At 46.7% G+C, this 14,938-nt stretch overlaps 2 protein-coding genes across 2 annotated transcripts in view; one reads left to right on the forward strand and one right to left on the reverse strand.

Annotated features, from left to right (window-relative positions):
- The window catches only part of LOC129843262 (inhibitory synaptic factor 2A), a 78,287-nt gene extending 66,180 nt beyond the window's left edge, over nt 1-12,107 (forward strand). The window contains exon 6 of the mRNA XM_055911882.1: nt 11,509-12,107. Coding sequence (XP_055767857.1) covers nt 11,509-11,689 — 181 coding nt within the window. The 3' untranslated portion in view covers nt 11,690-12,107. The remainder of the gene's footprint in view (nt 1-11,508) is intronic.
- Nucleotides 1-14,938, reverse strand: part of LOC129843263 (dedicator of cytokinesis protein 1-like) — a 278,497-nt gene that overhangs the window by 105,651 nt on the left and 157,908 nt on the right. The window lies entirely within an intron of this gene.

Below are 14,938 nucleotides of genomic sequence, written 5' to 3' on the forward strand. Positions count from 1 at the left end.
GCCAGGCCCGTTATCTGCCAGGCCCGTTATCTGCCAGTCCAGTTCTGCCAGGCCCGTTATCTGCCAGGCCCGTTATCTGCCAGGCCCGTTATCTGCCAGGCCCGTTATCTGCCAGGCCCGTTATCTGCCAGTCCAGTTCTGCCAGGCCCGTTATCTGCCAGTCCAGTTCTGCCAGGCCCGTTATCTGCCAGTCCAGTTCTGCCAGGCCCGTTATCTGCCAGGCCCGTTATCTGCCAGTCCAGTTCTGCCAGGCCCGTTATCTGCCAGGCCCGTTATCTGCAGGCCCGTTATCTGCCAGGCCCGTTATCTGCCAGGCCCGTTATCTGCCAGGCCAGTTATCCGCCAGTAAAGGGAAAACCACAGCCGCCCACAGTGACATTCCAGATTAAACATAAAACAAATATTATAGCACATGGAACAGACTTCTTTACAGGGGGAGGGAGAGAAATGGATAGAGAGAGAGAGAGAGAGACAGAGGGGAGGGGGAGAGACAGAGCGAGAGATAGAGATAGATGTAGTAGTTTAATGATGCTTTCCAGAGTACAGGAAGAGATAGCAGCAGGAGTTTTGACTGTGGTGAGAGCCGGTTGCTATAGATACGGAAGTCATACTTGGGTGTAGGACCGGTGAATGGATGGAAGTGGGACAGGAAAGAAGGGGACAAATGTAACCAGGACAGGGAGGGAGGCAGGGAGGGAGACAGGGAGGGAGGGAGGGTGGGAGGGAGGCAGGGAGGGAGGGAGGCAGGGAGGGAGGGGGGGAGTGAGGGGGGGAGGCAGGGAGGCAGGGAGGGAGGGAGGCAGGGAGGGAGGGAGGCAGGGAGGCAGGGAGGGAGGGAGGGAGAGAGGGAGGCAGGGAGGGAGGGAGAGAGGGAGGGAGGGGGGGGGGAGGGGGGGGGGGGAGGCAGGGAGGCAGGGAGGGTGGGAGGGAGGCAGGGAGGGAGGGAGGCAGGGAGGGAGGGGGGGAGTGAGGGGGGGAGGCAGGGAGGGAGGGAGGGAGGGAGGCAGGGAGGCAGGGAGGGTGGGAGGGAGGCAGGGAGGGAGGGAGGCAGGGAGGGAGGGGGGGGAGTGAGGGGGGGAGGCAGGGAGGCAGGGAGGGAGGGAGGCAGGGAGGGAGGGAGGCAGGGAGGCAGGGAGGGAGGGAGGCTGGGAGGCAGGGAGGGAGGGAGGCAGGGAGGCAGGGAGGCAGGGAGGGAGGGAGGCTGGGAGGGAGGGAGGGAGGCTGGGAGGGAGGGAGGGAGGCAGGGAGGGAGGGAGGGAGGGAGGCAGGGAGGGAGGGAGGGAGGGAGGGAGGCAATGAGGCAGGGAGGGAGGGAGGCAGGGAGGGAGGGAGGGAGGCTGGGAGGCAGGGAGGGAGGCAGGGAGGGAGGGAGGGAGGGAGGCAGGGAGGGAGGGAGGGAGGGAGGCAGGGAGGGAGGGAGGGAGGGAGGCAGGGAGGGAAGGAGGGAGGCAGGGAGGGAGGGAGGGAGGCAGGGAGGGAGGGAGGGAGGGAGGGAGGGGGTGAGGCAGGATAAATGCATGCCTGAGCTCCCTGGGCAGAATAGAGAGAACAGAGAGAGAGAATAATGAATCTTTCATTAAAGTCCTTTAGAATATTTTTCAAAGAGATGATTATCTTTTCACTGTGTCCCTTTGCTAATGAGTCTGAGCCTGAAATTGGTTTTACAGGGTGGAGTAGAGCGCATGTTTCCCAGCTCTCAATTCCCCTAAAAAGGCTGAGAGTCTTGACTTCTTTTGTGCGATTTTTATTCTGATGGACTGGCAAGGCATATGGCTGATAATGATAACTGTGTGTGGGAGTGAGAGTGTGCGTCTCTCTCTGTGTGTGTGTGTGTGTGTGTGTGTGTCTGTGTCTGTGTCTGTGTCTGTGTCTGTGTCTGTGTCTGTGTCTGTGTCTGTGTCTGTGTCTGTGTCTCTGTGTCTGTGTGTCTGTGTGTCTGTGTGTCTGTGTGTCTGTGTGTCTGTGTGTCTGTGTGTCTGTGTGTCTGTGTGTCTGTGTGTCTGTGTGTCTGTGTGTCTGTGTGTCTGTGTGTCTGTGTGTCTGTGTGTCTGTGTCTGTGTCTGTGTGTGTGTGTGTGTGTGTGTGTGTGTGTGTGTGTGTGTGTGTGTCAGGGAACACCACCTAAACACTGATACTGTTGCGGACTCGGGAGAGAGCCGGGGGCCATGCAGGTCATGCACACGGGACCTATGTATTAAACATGATAACATGTTAAGCCCTCAAGGTGGTTGTAAGGTCACCTTTAACCTCTCAGACAGGAAGATGTCATGGACCTCAGCTGGGCTGTTGGGACACGAGGGAAGATGAGGGAGAAAAATATTTTAAAAAATACTAAAAAGACAACTAGGAAAGACGAAGTGATAGAAGTAAGAGACACACTGTGTTGTCCGGAGGTGTTGGGATAAATCAGAATAGATCTCTCTGTTCCCCTGACAACGGGCCATAAAGCACTCTTCTACACAGTGAGAGATAGCTGATCACTATCGTCATGTGTCTTTCAATGAGGAGTGGCTGCTGTATGACCACTCTACCATGAAGGTCTGATTGGTGGAGTGCTGCAGAGACGGTTGTCCTTCTGGAAGGTTCTCCCATCTCCACAGACCACTGGGTTACGATTGCTCAGTTTGTCCGGGCGGCCAGCGCTAGGAAGAGTCTTGGTGGTTCCAAACGTCCTCTATTAAAGAATGATGGAGGCCACTGTGTTCTTGTGTTGGTACCCTTCCCCAGATCTGTTCCTCGACACAATCCTGTCTCGGTGCTCTACGGACAATTCCTTCGACCTCATGGCTTGGTTTTTGCTCTGACATGCACTGTCAACTGTAGGTCCTTATATAGACAGGTGTGTGACTTTCCAAATCATGTCCAATCAATTGAATTAATCACAGGTGGACTCCAATCAAGTTGTAGAAACATCTCATGGATGATCAATGGAAACAGGATGCACCTGAGATCAGTTTAGAGTCTCATAGCAAAGGGTCTGAATACTTATGTAAATAAGATATTTCTGTTTTTTAAAAACCTGATGTCTCTTTGTCATTATGGGGTATTGTGTGTAGATTGATGAGGAAAATGTTTAATTCAATACATTTTAGAATAAGGCTGTAATGAAACAAAATGCGGAAAAGGGTCTGAATACTTTCCTAATACACTGTACAGTAACTCACAGGTCTGCAGTTTAACAGTAGTGTAATACACTGTACAGTAACTCACAGGTCTGCAGTGTAATACACTGTACAGTAACTCACAGGTCTGCAGTGTAACAGTAGTGTAATACACTGTACAGTAACTCACAGGTCTGCAGTTTAACAGTAGTGTAATACACTGTACAGCTCACAGGTCTGCAGTGTAACAGTAGTGTAATACACTGTACAGTAACTCACAGGTCTGCAGTTTAACAGTAGTGTAATACACTGTACAGTAACTCACAGGTCTGCAGTGTAACAGTAGTGTAGTACACTGTACAGTAACTCACAGGTCTGCAGTGTAACAGTAGTGTAATACACTGTACAGTAACTCACAGGTCTGCAGTGTAACAGTAGTGTAATACACTGTACAGTAACTCACAGGTCTGCAGTTTAACAGCAGTGTAATACACTGTACAGTAACTCACAGGTCTGCAGTGTAACAGTAGTGTAATACACTGTACAGTAACTCACAGGTCTGCAGTGTAACAGTAGTGTAATACACTGTACAGTAACTCACAGGTATGCAGTGTAACAGTAGTGTAATACACTGTACAGTAACACACAGGTCTGCAGTGTAACAGTAGTGTAATACACTGTACAGTAACACAGGTCTGCAGTTTAACAGTAGTGTAATACACTGTACAGTAACTCACAGGTATGCAGTGTAATACACTGTACAGTAACTCACATGTCTGCAGTTTAACAGCAGTGTAATACACTGTACAGTAACTCACAGGTCTGCAGTTTAACAGCAGTGTAATACACTGTACAGTAACTCACAGGTCTGCAGTGTAACAGTAGTGTAATACACTGTACAGTAACTCACAGGTCTGCAGTTTAACAGTAGTGTAATACACTGTACAGTAACACACAGGTCTGCAGTTTAACAGTAGTGTAATACACTGTACAGTAACTCACAGGTCTGCAGTGTAACAGTAGTGTAATACACTGTACAGTAACTCACAGGTCTGCAGTGTAACAGTAGTGTAATACACTGTACAGCTCACAGGTCTGCAGTTTAACAGTAGTGTAATACACTGTACAGTAACTCACATGTCTGCAGTTTAACAGCAGTGTAATACACTGTACAGTAACTCACAGGTCTGCAGTTTAACAGCAGTGTAATACACTGTACAGTAACTCACAGGTCTGCAGTGTAACAGTAGTGTAATACACTGTACAGTAACTCACAGGTCTGCAGTGTAACAGTAGTGTAATACACTGTACAGTAACTCACAGGTCTGCAGTGTAACAGTAGTGTAATACACTGTACAGTAACTCACAGGTCTGCAGTGTAACAGTAGTGTAATACACTGTACAGTAACTCACAGGTCTGCAGTGTAGTACACTGTACAGTAACACACAGGTCTGCAGTTTAACAGTAGTGTAATACACTGTACAGTAACTCACAGGTCTGCAGTGTAACAGTAGTGTAATACACTGTACAGTAACTCACAGGTCTGCAGTGTAACAGTAGTGTAATACACTGTACAGCTCACAGGTCTGCAGTTTAACAGTAGTGCAATACACTGTACAGTAACTCACAGGTCTGCAGTGTAACAGTAGTGTAATACACTGTACAGTAACTCACAGGTCTGCAGTGTAACAGTAGTGTAGTGCACTGAGGCCAATAGAGTAATGAGGTGTACTCATCCCTCATCTAGACTATCTGAGATATTTTCCCTCTTCTAACTTCAATCTCCCTGGGCCCTGCGTACATACACACACACACACACACACACACACACACACACACACACACACACACACAGACACACACACAGACACACACACAGACACACACACAGACACACACACAGACACACACACACAGACACACACAGACACACACACAGACACACACACACACGCACGCACACACACACGCACACACACACAACTAGGGCTGGGTAAATTAGAGCATAATTACAAGGCTCTATACAGAATGATTAATTCACTAATAGTAGCTCTGCTCTGCACAACGCCTCCTCCTCATCGAGGCCTGAGTTCAACTAACGACACAGAAGTGCTGAGAGTCCAATAACAGCAGCGCTGCCAAACACCTCACTTGAGCGTCAGAAACCCTCGTGTGTTCTGTTCAGTCCGTGCCAAATGCTAAATGCTGTAGATTTCAGCCACTTAGGACAACCAGGACGTTGCCTGAGGACAAATAGGGCACATGGCTCTAATGCTAACGTTTCAATGGGATGTGGCCCTAATGCTAACGTTCCACTGAGATGTGGCCCTAAAGCTAACATTATATTGAGATGTGGCCCTAAAGCTAACATTATATTGAGATGTGGCTCTAATGCTAATGTTCCACAGAGATGTGGCCCTAATGCTAATGTTATATTGAGATGTGGCCTTAATGCTATTGTTCCATTGAGATGTGGCCCTAATGCTAACGTTATATTGAGATGTGGCCCTAATGCTAACGTTCCATTGAGATGTGGCCCTAATGATAACGTTCCATTGAGATGTGGCCCTAATGCTATTGTTCCATTGAGATGTGGCCCTAAAGCTAACATTCCATTGAGATGTGACCCTAATGCTAACGTTCTATTGAGATGTGGCCCTAATGCTAACGTTCCATTGAGATGTGGCCCTAATGCTAACGTTCCATTGAGATGTGGCCCTAATGCTAACGTTCCATTGAGATGTGGCCCTAATGCTAATGGTCCATTGAGATGTGGCCCTAATGCTAATGTTCCATTGAGATGTGGCCCTAATGCTAACGTTCCATTGAGATGTGGCCCTAATGCTAATGTTCCATTGAGATGTGGCCCTAATGCTATTGTTCCATTGAGATGTGGCCCTAATGCTAATGTTCCATTGAGATGTGGCCCTAATGCTAACGTTCCATTGAGATGTGGCCCTAATGCTAATGTTCCATTGAGATGTGGCCCTAATGCTATTGTTCCATTGAGATGTGGCCCTAATGCTAATGTTCCATTGAGATGTGGCCCTAATGCTATTGTTCCATTGAGATGTGGCCCTAATGCTAATGGTCCATTGAGATGTGGCCCTAATGCTAATGTTCCATTGAGATGTGGCCCTAATGCTAACGTTCCATTGAGATGTGGCCCTAATGCTAATGTTCCATTGAGATGTGGCCCTAATGCTATTGTTCCATTGAGATGTGGCCCTAATGCTAATGTTCCATTGAGATGTGGCCCTAATGCTAACGTTCCATTGAGATGTGGCCCTAATGCTAATGTTCCATTGAGATGTGGCCCTAATGCTATTGTTCCATTGAGATGTGGCCCTAATGCTAATGTTCCATTGAGATGTGGCCCTAATGCTATTGTTCCATTGAGATGTGGCCCTAAAGCTAACATTCCATTGAGATGTGACCCTAATGCTAACGTTCTATTGAGATGTGGCCCTAATGCTAACGTTCCATTGAGATGTGGCCCTAATGCTAATGTTCCATTGAGATGTGGCCCTAATGCTAACGTTCCATTGAGATGTGGCCCTAATGCTAACGTTCCATTGAGATGTGGCCCTAATGCTAATGGTCCATTGAGATGTGGCCCTAATGCTAATGTTCCATTGAGATGTGGCCCTAATGCTAATGTTCCATTGAGATGTGGCCCTAATGCTAACGTTCCATTGAGATGTGGCCCTAATGCTAACGTTCCATTGAGATGTGGCCCTAATGCTAACGTTCCATTGAGATGTGGCCCTAATGCTAACGTTCCATTGAGATGTGGCCCTAATGCTAACGTTCCATTGAGATGTGGCCCTAATGCTAACGTTCCATTGAGATGTGGCCCTAATGCTAACGTTCCATTGAGATGTGGCCCTAATGCTAACGTTCCATTGAGATGTGGCCCTAATGCTAACGTTCCATTGAGATGTGGCCCTAATGCTAACGTTCCATTGAGATGTGGCCCTAATGCTAACGTTCCATTGAGATGTGGCCCTAATGCTAACGTTCCATTGAGATGTGGCCCTAATGCTAACATTCCATTGAGATGTGGCCCTAATGCTAACGTTCCATTGAGATGTGGCCCTAATGCTAACGTTCCATTGAGATGTGGCCTTAATGCTAACGTTCCATTGAGATGTGGCCCTAATGCTAATGGTCCATTGAGATTCAGAATAGAACATGCAGTTTCATTCAGAACATGTGACAGCGTGGACATGAACATATGTGTCCTCCAAATGACACCCTAGTTCCTATGTAGTGCACTACTTTTCACCAGGGCCCTATGGGTTCTATACCCTATGTAGTGCACTACTTTTCACCAGGGCCCTATGGGTCCTATACCCTATGATAGTGCACTGCTTTTCACCAGGACCCTACGTAGTGCACTACTTTTCACCAGGGCCCTATGGGTTCTATACCCTTTGTAGTGCACTACTTTTCACCAGGGCCCTATGGGTTCTATACCCTATGATAGTGAACACTTGTCACCAGGGCCCTATGGGTCCTATACCCTATGATAGTGAACACTTGTCACCAGGGCCCTATGGGTTCTATTCCCTATGATAGTGCACTACTTTTCACCAGGGCCCTATGGGTGGAACAAGGTGCCATTTGTGACACAGACCCATCGGTAACTGACGAGAGGGAGATTCCACTACCGTGACTCCTGTTCTGAGCCAGATAAAACCAGACACCCCCCCCACCCCACGACATGACTCAGTCAGGAGTGTTTTAAACAGCCCTCTCAGAGAGAATACATCATGAGCAGACATGACTCAGTGTGCAGCGTGAGCGGATTGCTGTTTCCATTTGAAGGGAATGTGTGTGTGTATGCCACTCACGTTGCAGCAGGCAGGGTGAAGAGTCTACCGTAGTGTGTGTGTGTGTGTATGCCACTCACGTTGCAGCAGGCAGGGTGAAGAGTCTACCGTAGTGTGTGTGTGTGTGTATGCCACTCACGTTGCAGCAGGCAGGGTGAAGAGTCTACCGTAGTGTGTGTGTGTGTGTATGCCACTCACGTTGCAGCAGGCAGGGTGAAGAGTCTACCGTCGTTTGTTGGAGTTTCTAGTGTCCTGATGTATTGCTGAAATGGAAGTATCCAAACCTACTGTATGGTGTCTGTGTTGTTATCCAAACCTACTGTATGGTGTCTGTGTTGTTATCCAAACCTACTGTATGGTGTCTGTGTTGTTATCCAAACCTACTGTATGGTGTCTGTGTTGTTATCCAAACCTACTGTATGGTGTCTGTGTTGTTATCCAAACCTACTGTATGGTGTCTGTGTTGTTATCCAAACCTACTGTATGGTGTCTGTGTTGTTATCCAAACCTACTGTATGGTGTCTGTGTTGTTATCCAAACCTACTGTATGGTGTCTGTGTTGTTATCCAAACCTACTGTATGGTGTCTGTGTTGTTATCCAAACCTACTGTATGGTGTCTGTGTTGTTATCCAAACCTACTGTATGGTGTCTGTGTTGTTATCCAAACCTACTGTATGGTGTCTGTGTTGTTATCCAAACCTACTGTATGGTGTCTGTGTTATCCAAACCTACTGTATGGTGTCTGTGTTGTTATCCAAACCTACTGTATGGTGTCTGTGTTGTTATCCAAACCTACTGTATGGTGTCTGTGTTGTTATCCAAACCTACTGTATGGTGTCTGTGTTGTTATCCAAACCTACTGTATGGTGTCTGTGTTGTTATCCAAACCTACTGTATGGTGTCTGTGTTGTTATCCAAACCTACTGTATGGTGTGTCTGTGTTGTTATCCAAACCTACTGTATGGTGTCTGTGTTGTTGTCCAAACCTACTGTATGGTGTCTGTGTTGTTATCCAAACCTACTGTATGGTGTCTGTGTTGTTATCCAAACCTACTGTATGGTGTCTGTGTTGTTATCCAAACCTACTGTATGGTGTCTGTGTTGTTATCCAAACCTACTGTATGGTGTCTGTGTTGTTATCCAAACCTACTGTATGGTGTCTGTGTTGTTATCCAAACCTACTGTATGGTGTCTGTGTTGTTGTCCAAACCTACTGTATGGTGTCTGTGTTGTTATCCAAACCTACTGTATGGTGTCTGTGTTGTTATCCAAACCTACTGTATGGTGTCTGTGTTGTTATCCAAACCTACTGTATGGTGTCTGTGTTGTTATCCAAACCTACTGTATGGTGTCTGTGTTGTTATCCAAACCTACTGTATGGTGTCTGTGTTGTTATCCAAACCTACTGTATGGTGTCTGTGTTGTTATCCAAACCTACTGTATGGTGTCTGTGTTGTTATCCAAACCTACTGTATGGTGTCTGTGTTGTTATCCAAACCTACTGTATGGTGTCTGTGTTGTTATCCAAACCTACTGTATGGTGTCTGTGTTGTTATCCAAACCTACTGTATGGTGTCTGTGTTGTTATCCAAACCTACTGTATGGTGTCTGTGTTGTTATCCAAACCTACTGTATGGTGTCTGTGTTGTTATCCAAACCTACTGTATGGTGTCTGTGTTGTTATCCAAACCTACTGTATGGTGTCTGTGTTGTTATCCAAACCTACTGTATGGTGTCTGTGTTGTTATCCAAACCTACTGTATGGTGTCTGTGTTGTTATCCAAACCTACTGTATGGTGTCTGTGTTGTTATCCAAACCTACTGTATGGTGTCTGTGTTGTTATCCAAACCTACTGTATGGTGTCTCTGTTGTTATCCAAACCTACTGTATGGTGTCTGTGTTGTTATCCAAACCTACTGTATGGTGTCTGTGTTGTTATCCAAACCTACTGTATGGTGTCTGTGTTGTTATCCAAACCTACTGTATGGTGTCTGTGTTGTTATCCAAACCTACTGTATGGTGTCTGTGTTGTTATCCAAACCTACTGTATGGTGTCTGTGTTGTTATCCAAACCTACTGTATGGTGTCTGTGTTGTTATCCAAACCTACTGTATGGTGTCTGTGTTGTTATCCAAACCTACTGTATGGTGTCTGTGTTGTTATCCAAACCTACTGTATGGTGTCTGTGTTGTTATCCAAACCTACTGTATGGTGTCTCTGTTGTTATCCAAACCTACTGTATGGTGTCTGTGTTGTTATCCAAACCTACTGTATGGTGTGTCTGTGTTGTTATCCAAACCTACTGTATGGTGTCTGTGTTGTTATCCAAACCTACTGTATGGTGTCTGTGTTGTTATCCAAACCTACTGTATGGTGTCTGTGTTGTTATCCAAACCTACTGTATGGTGTCTGTGTTGTTATCCAAACCTACTGTATGGTGTCTCTGTTGTTATCCAAACCTACTCTCTCTGTCACAGTGTGGAGCCCAATGTGATCGTATCACTGTGTCTCTGTTGCAGTGTTAAACTAATGTCTCTCTCTGTCACAGTATTAAACTAATGTCTCTCTCTGTTGCAGTGTTAAACTAATGTCTCTCTCTGTCACAGTGTTAAACTAATGTCTCTCTCTGTCACAGTGTTAAACTAATGTGTCTCTGTCACAGTGTTAAGCTAATGTCTCTCTGTCACAGTATTAAACTAATGTCTCTCTGTCACAGTGTGGAGTCCAATGTGATCGTATCACTGTGTCTCTGTTGCAGTGTTAAACTAATGTCTCTCTCTGTCACAGTATTAAACTAATGTCTCTCTCTGTCACAGTGTTAAACTAATGTCTCTCTCTGTCACAGTGTTAAACTAATGTCTCTCTCTGTCACAGTGTTAAACTAATGTGTCTCTGTCACAGTGTTAAACTAATGTGTCTCTGTCACAGTGTGGAGCCCAATGTGATCGTATCACTGTGTCTCTGTTGCAGTGTTAAACTAATGTCTCTCTGTCACAGTATTAAACTAATGTCTCTCTGTCACAGTATTAAACTAATGTCTCTCTGTCACAGTATTAAACTAATGTCTCTCTGTCACAGTATTAAACTAATGTCTCTCTGTCACAGTATTAAACTAATGTCTCTCTGTCACAGTATTAAACTAATGTCTCTCTGTCACAGTATTAAACTAATGTCTCTCTGTCACAGTATTAAACTAATGTCTCTCTGTCACAGTATTAAACTAATGTCTCTCTGTCACAGTATTAAACTAATGTCTCTCTGTCACAGTATTAAACTAATGTCTCTCTGTCACAGTATTAAACTAATGTCTCTCTGTCACAGTATTAAACTAATGTCTCTCTGTCACAGTATTAAACTAATGTCTCTCTGTCACAGTATTAAACTAATGTCTCTCTGTCACAGAATTAAACTAATGTGTCTCTGTCACAGTGTGGAGTCCAATGTGATCGTATCACTGTGTCTCTGTTGCAGTGTTAAACTAATGTCTCTCTGTCACAGTGTGGAGTCCAATGTGATCGTATCACTGTGTCTCTGTTGCAGTGTTAAACTAATGTCTCTCTCTGTCACAGTGTGGAGCTGGACTTCAAACAGCAGGAAGACAAACTGCAGCCCCTGATGAAGAGGCTGTGTCCCCTAGATGACCCCCACTTCTCTCTGCCTTACCCCCCCGAGGCCTTCACCTCCACCCCTAAACGCAAGGCCAAGGCCGACTCCAAGAAGCACGCCCGATGGAAACTCTGGTTCCTCTGAGACACGGCAGGAATAATATCCTAACCCAAACGTCGCCATCTTAGGTCAGACAGAGCAACAAGTTGACGACTCCGTCTGCAGGATGAGGGACGAGCGCTGGAGTCACTTAGGAGTGACGTCACCTATTGGATTTACGGAAGACAATGGCCCAAACTCTGATTCAGCAGGATATCTTTGATTTATCCATCTATCGATTTATTCATCTTTTGGGATATGGGATCACAACATAAAAACAGAATCCCAATGAAAGGTTTTTCATGGCCTGGTAACCTCCATCTATCTAAAACTGGTGAGGCCTTCTAATAATGACAATATTGGATATTATTGAACTGGGTTTTTGGTTTTGGAAAGAGCGGCAGGATGTGTGAAAGAAAAACATGAAATATGGATCCCACCCCCCCAGAGAAGAAATATGGATCCCCCCCCCCCCCCCCAGGGAAGAAATATGGACCCCCCCCCCCCCCCCCCCAGAGAAGAAATATGGATCCCCCCCCCAGAGAAGAAATATGGATTCCCCCCCAGAGAGGAAATATGGACCCCCCCCCAGAGAAGAAATATGGACCCCCCCCCCCCCCCCCCCAGAGAGGAAATATGGATCCCCCCCCCCCCCCCGAGAAGAAATATGGATCCCCCCCCCCAGAGAAGAAATATGGATTCCCCCCCCCCCCCAGAGAAGAAATATGGATCCCCCCCCCCCCCAGAGAAGAAATATGGATTCCCCCCCAGAGAAGAAATATGGATCCCCCCCACCCCAGAGAAGAAATATGGATCCCCCCCCAGAGAAGAAATATGGATTCCCCCCCAGAGAAGAAATATGGATCCCCCCCAGAGAAGAAATATGGATCCCCCCCCAGAGAAGAAATATGGATTCCCCCCCCCCCCCCCCAGAGAAGAAATATGGATTCCCCCCCCCCACAGAGAATTAGAATATTTAGTCACTGTTTTCCGCCCTCCAAATGATGTAATTTCCCAAAGCAGAGGATTAAATTACACCGTGGCAACTTATTTGCAGAGGAACAAGGTGAGAAGCAGAAATTGGATTTCTTCTACCCTCCAGTTACATCTATTTTTTGTAGCTCTACGGAGTCTATGGGAGTGAAACTCAATTCAATTATCGCCCCCTCTCTCTTTCTCTCTCCCCCTCTCTCTCTCCCCCTCTCTCTCTCCCCCTCTCTCTCTCCCCCTCTCTCTTTCTCTCTCTCTCTCTCCCCCTCTCTCTCTCTCTCTCTCTCTCTCTCTCTTCCTCTCTCCCCCCACACCTCTCTCTCTCCCCCCCCTCTCTCTCTCTCTCTCTCTCTCTCCCCCTCTCTCTCTCTCTCTCTCTTCCTCTCTCCCCCCACACCTCTCTCTCTCCCCCCCCCTCTCTCTCTCTCTCCCCCTCTCTCTCTCTCTCTCCCCCTCTCTCTCTCTCTCTCTCTCTCCATCTCTCTTCCTCTCTCCCCCCACACCTCTCTCTCTCCCCCCCCCTCTCTCTCTCTCTCTCCCCCTCTCCCTCACCATTGGGACTGAGTCTGTACTGTTTATTTACTGTGCTGTATATTGTATCTCTTCTCTGACATTGCTGGAGGTATGGAGAGGAAGTGGACAGTGATCAAGCATGACGCTCCTATCTCCGTGACGACGACATCAACGGCATATCAGCCTATCGGCTTAAAGCACAACGTACTTAAACAACTATGTTCAGGAAGACTTTTTCTCCACAGTGACTCAAAACAAAAAGAAGAATATTTTAACAATAATGATCATGAATAATGTATTAGGATCGTCAAGCGGCGAGGAGAGAACGAGGACGACGTCACGGGTCAGAACAACTGAAACGGACCCAGGACGACGAGTCTCGAAGGAGACGTAACTGCCAGAATATAGGAAACACTTGGGAGTAAATGAGGGTTCTGCTGGTTCTGTTATGGTTCGGGGTGCATTCTCCTGCCGTGGTTTAGGTCCAGTCAGCCCCTTTAGAGAGCAGGGTAAACGCCAGTAAATACACACAGCCATTCTGAGTGATCACCGTCAACCTATGGGGAAGCGTTTCTATCCTCATAGGAGTGGATGACAATAACCCCCAGTCCCGTCCCGTCCCCGTCCCCGTCCACAGGGCACGCGTTGTCACTGAGTGGTTTGATGAGCATGAAAATCACGTAAACCATTTGTCACGGCCGTCTCAGTCACCAGATCTCAACCGAATTGAACGCTTATGTGAGATTCTGGAGTGGCGCCTGAGACGGCGTTTTCCCACCACCGTCACCAAAACAACAACAAATGATGGATGTTCTCATCACATCCCTGGAATACAGTTTCAGACCCTTGTAGAATCTCTACCAAGGTGGATTGAAGCTGTTCTGGCTGCTGGTGGCCCAATGACCTACTAAGACATTTATGTTGGGGGTTTCCTTTATTTTGGCAGTTACACGTCTTCTTTGCATCAATTGACTTTTGAAATTAAACGAAGATTACAAAAAAAAATAACACTTATTTTTTTAAATATAAACATTTGCAAAGTTTGAGGCATCACGATGTACTTTTTTCCTACACGGATATATGAAGTTGTATCTCACTTGGTTTTGTTGTGTTTCAATACACTGCTGTGAAAGGGACTGTCCAGACATAATGGCAAATACAACACAAAGAACCTGAGTGGATTTACTACGTTCTACTGAGGACCTGTTGATCTTCTATTTGTTTGGTCGAGGAACAAAAGCACACACACATTTCTTGTAGACAAAGAAGGGGGTGCCCAGTGTTCTACAATCAATTGTGCTTTGTCTCTCTCTCTCACACCCCCACACATGAGCTAGCTAGCTGCAAGCTAACACACACACAACCTCTTATACGTTCCCTTAGAACTGTGTCAGTTCTCTCACCTAGCATAAAACTCCTACACACACACACACACACACACACACACACACACACACACACACACACACACACACACACACACACACACACACACTCACAGAGATTACATTTACATTACATTTACATTTAAGTCATTTAGCAGACGCTCTTATCCAGAGCGACTTACAAATTGGTGCATTCACCTTATGACATCCAGTGGAACAGCCACTTTACAATAGTGCATCTACATCTTTTAAGGGGGGGGGGGGGGGGCAGAAGGATTGCTTTATCCTATCCTAGGTATTCCTTGAAGAGGTGGGGTTTCAGGTGTCTCCGGAAGGTGGTGATTGACTCCGCTGTCCTGGCGTCGTGAGGGAGTTTGTTCCACCATTGGGGTGCCAGAGCAGCGAA

The sequence above is a fragment of the Salvelinus fontinalis genome, unplaced genomic scaffold (genome assembly GCF_029448725.1).
Source record: "Salvelinus fontinalis isolate EN_2023a unplaced genomic scaffold, ASM2944872v1 scaffold_0101, whole genome shotgun sequence".
In the NCBI taxonomy this organism is placed as follows: domain Eukaryota; kingdom Metazoa; phylum Chordata; class Actinopteri; order Salmoniformes; family Salmonidae; genus Salvelinus; species Salvelinus fontinalis.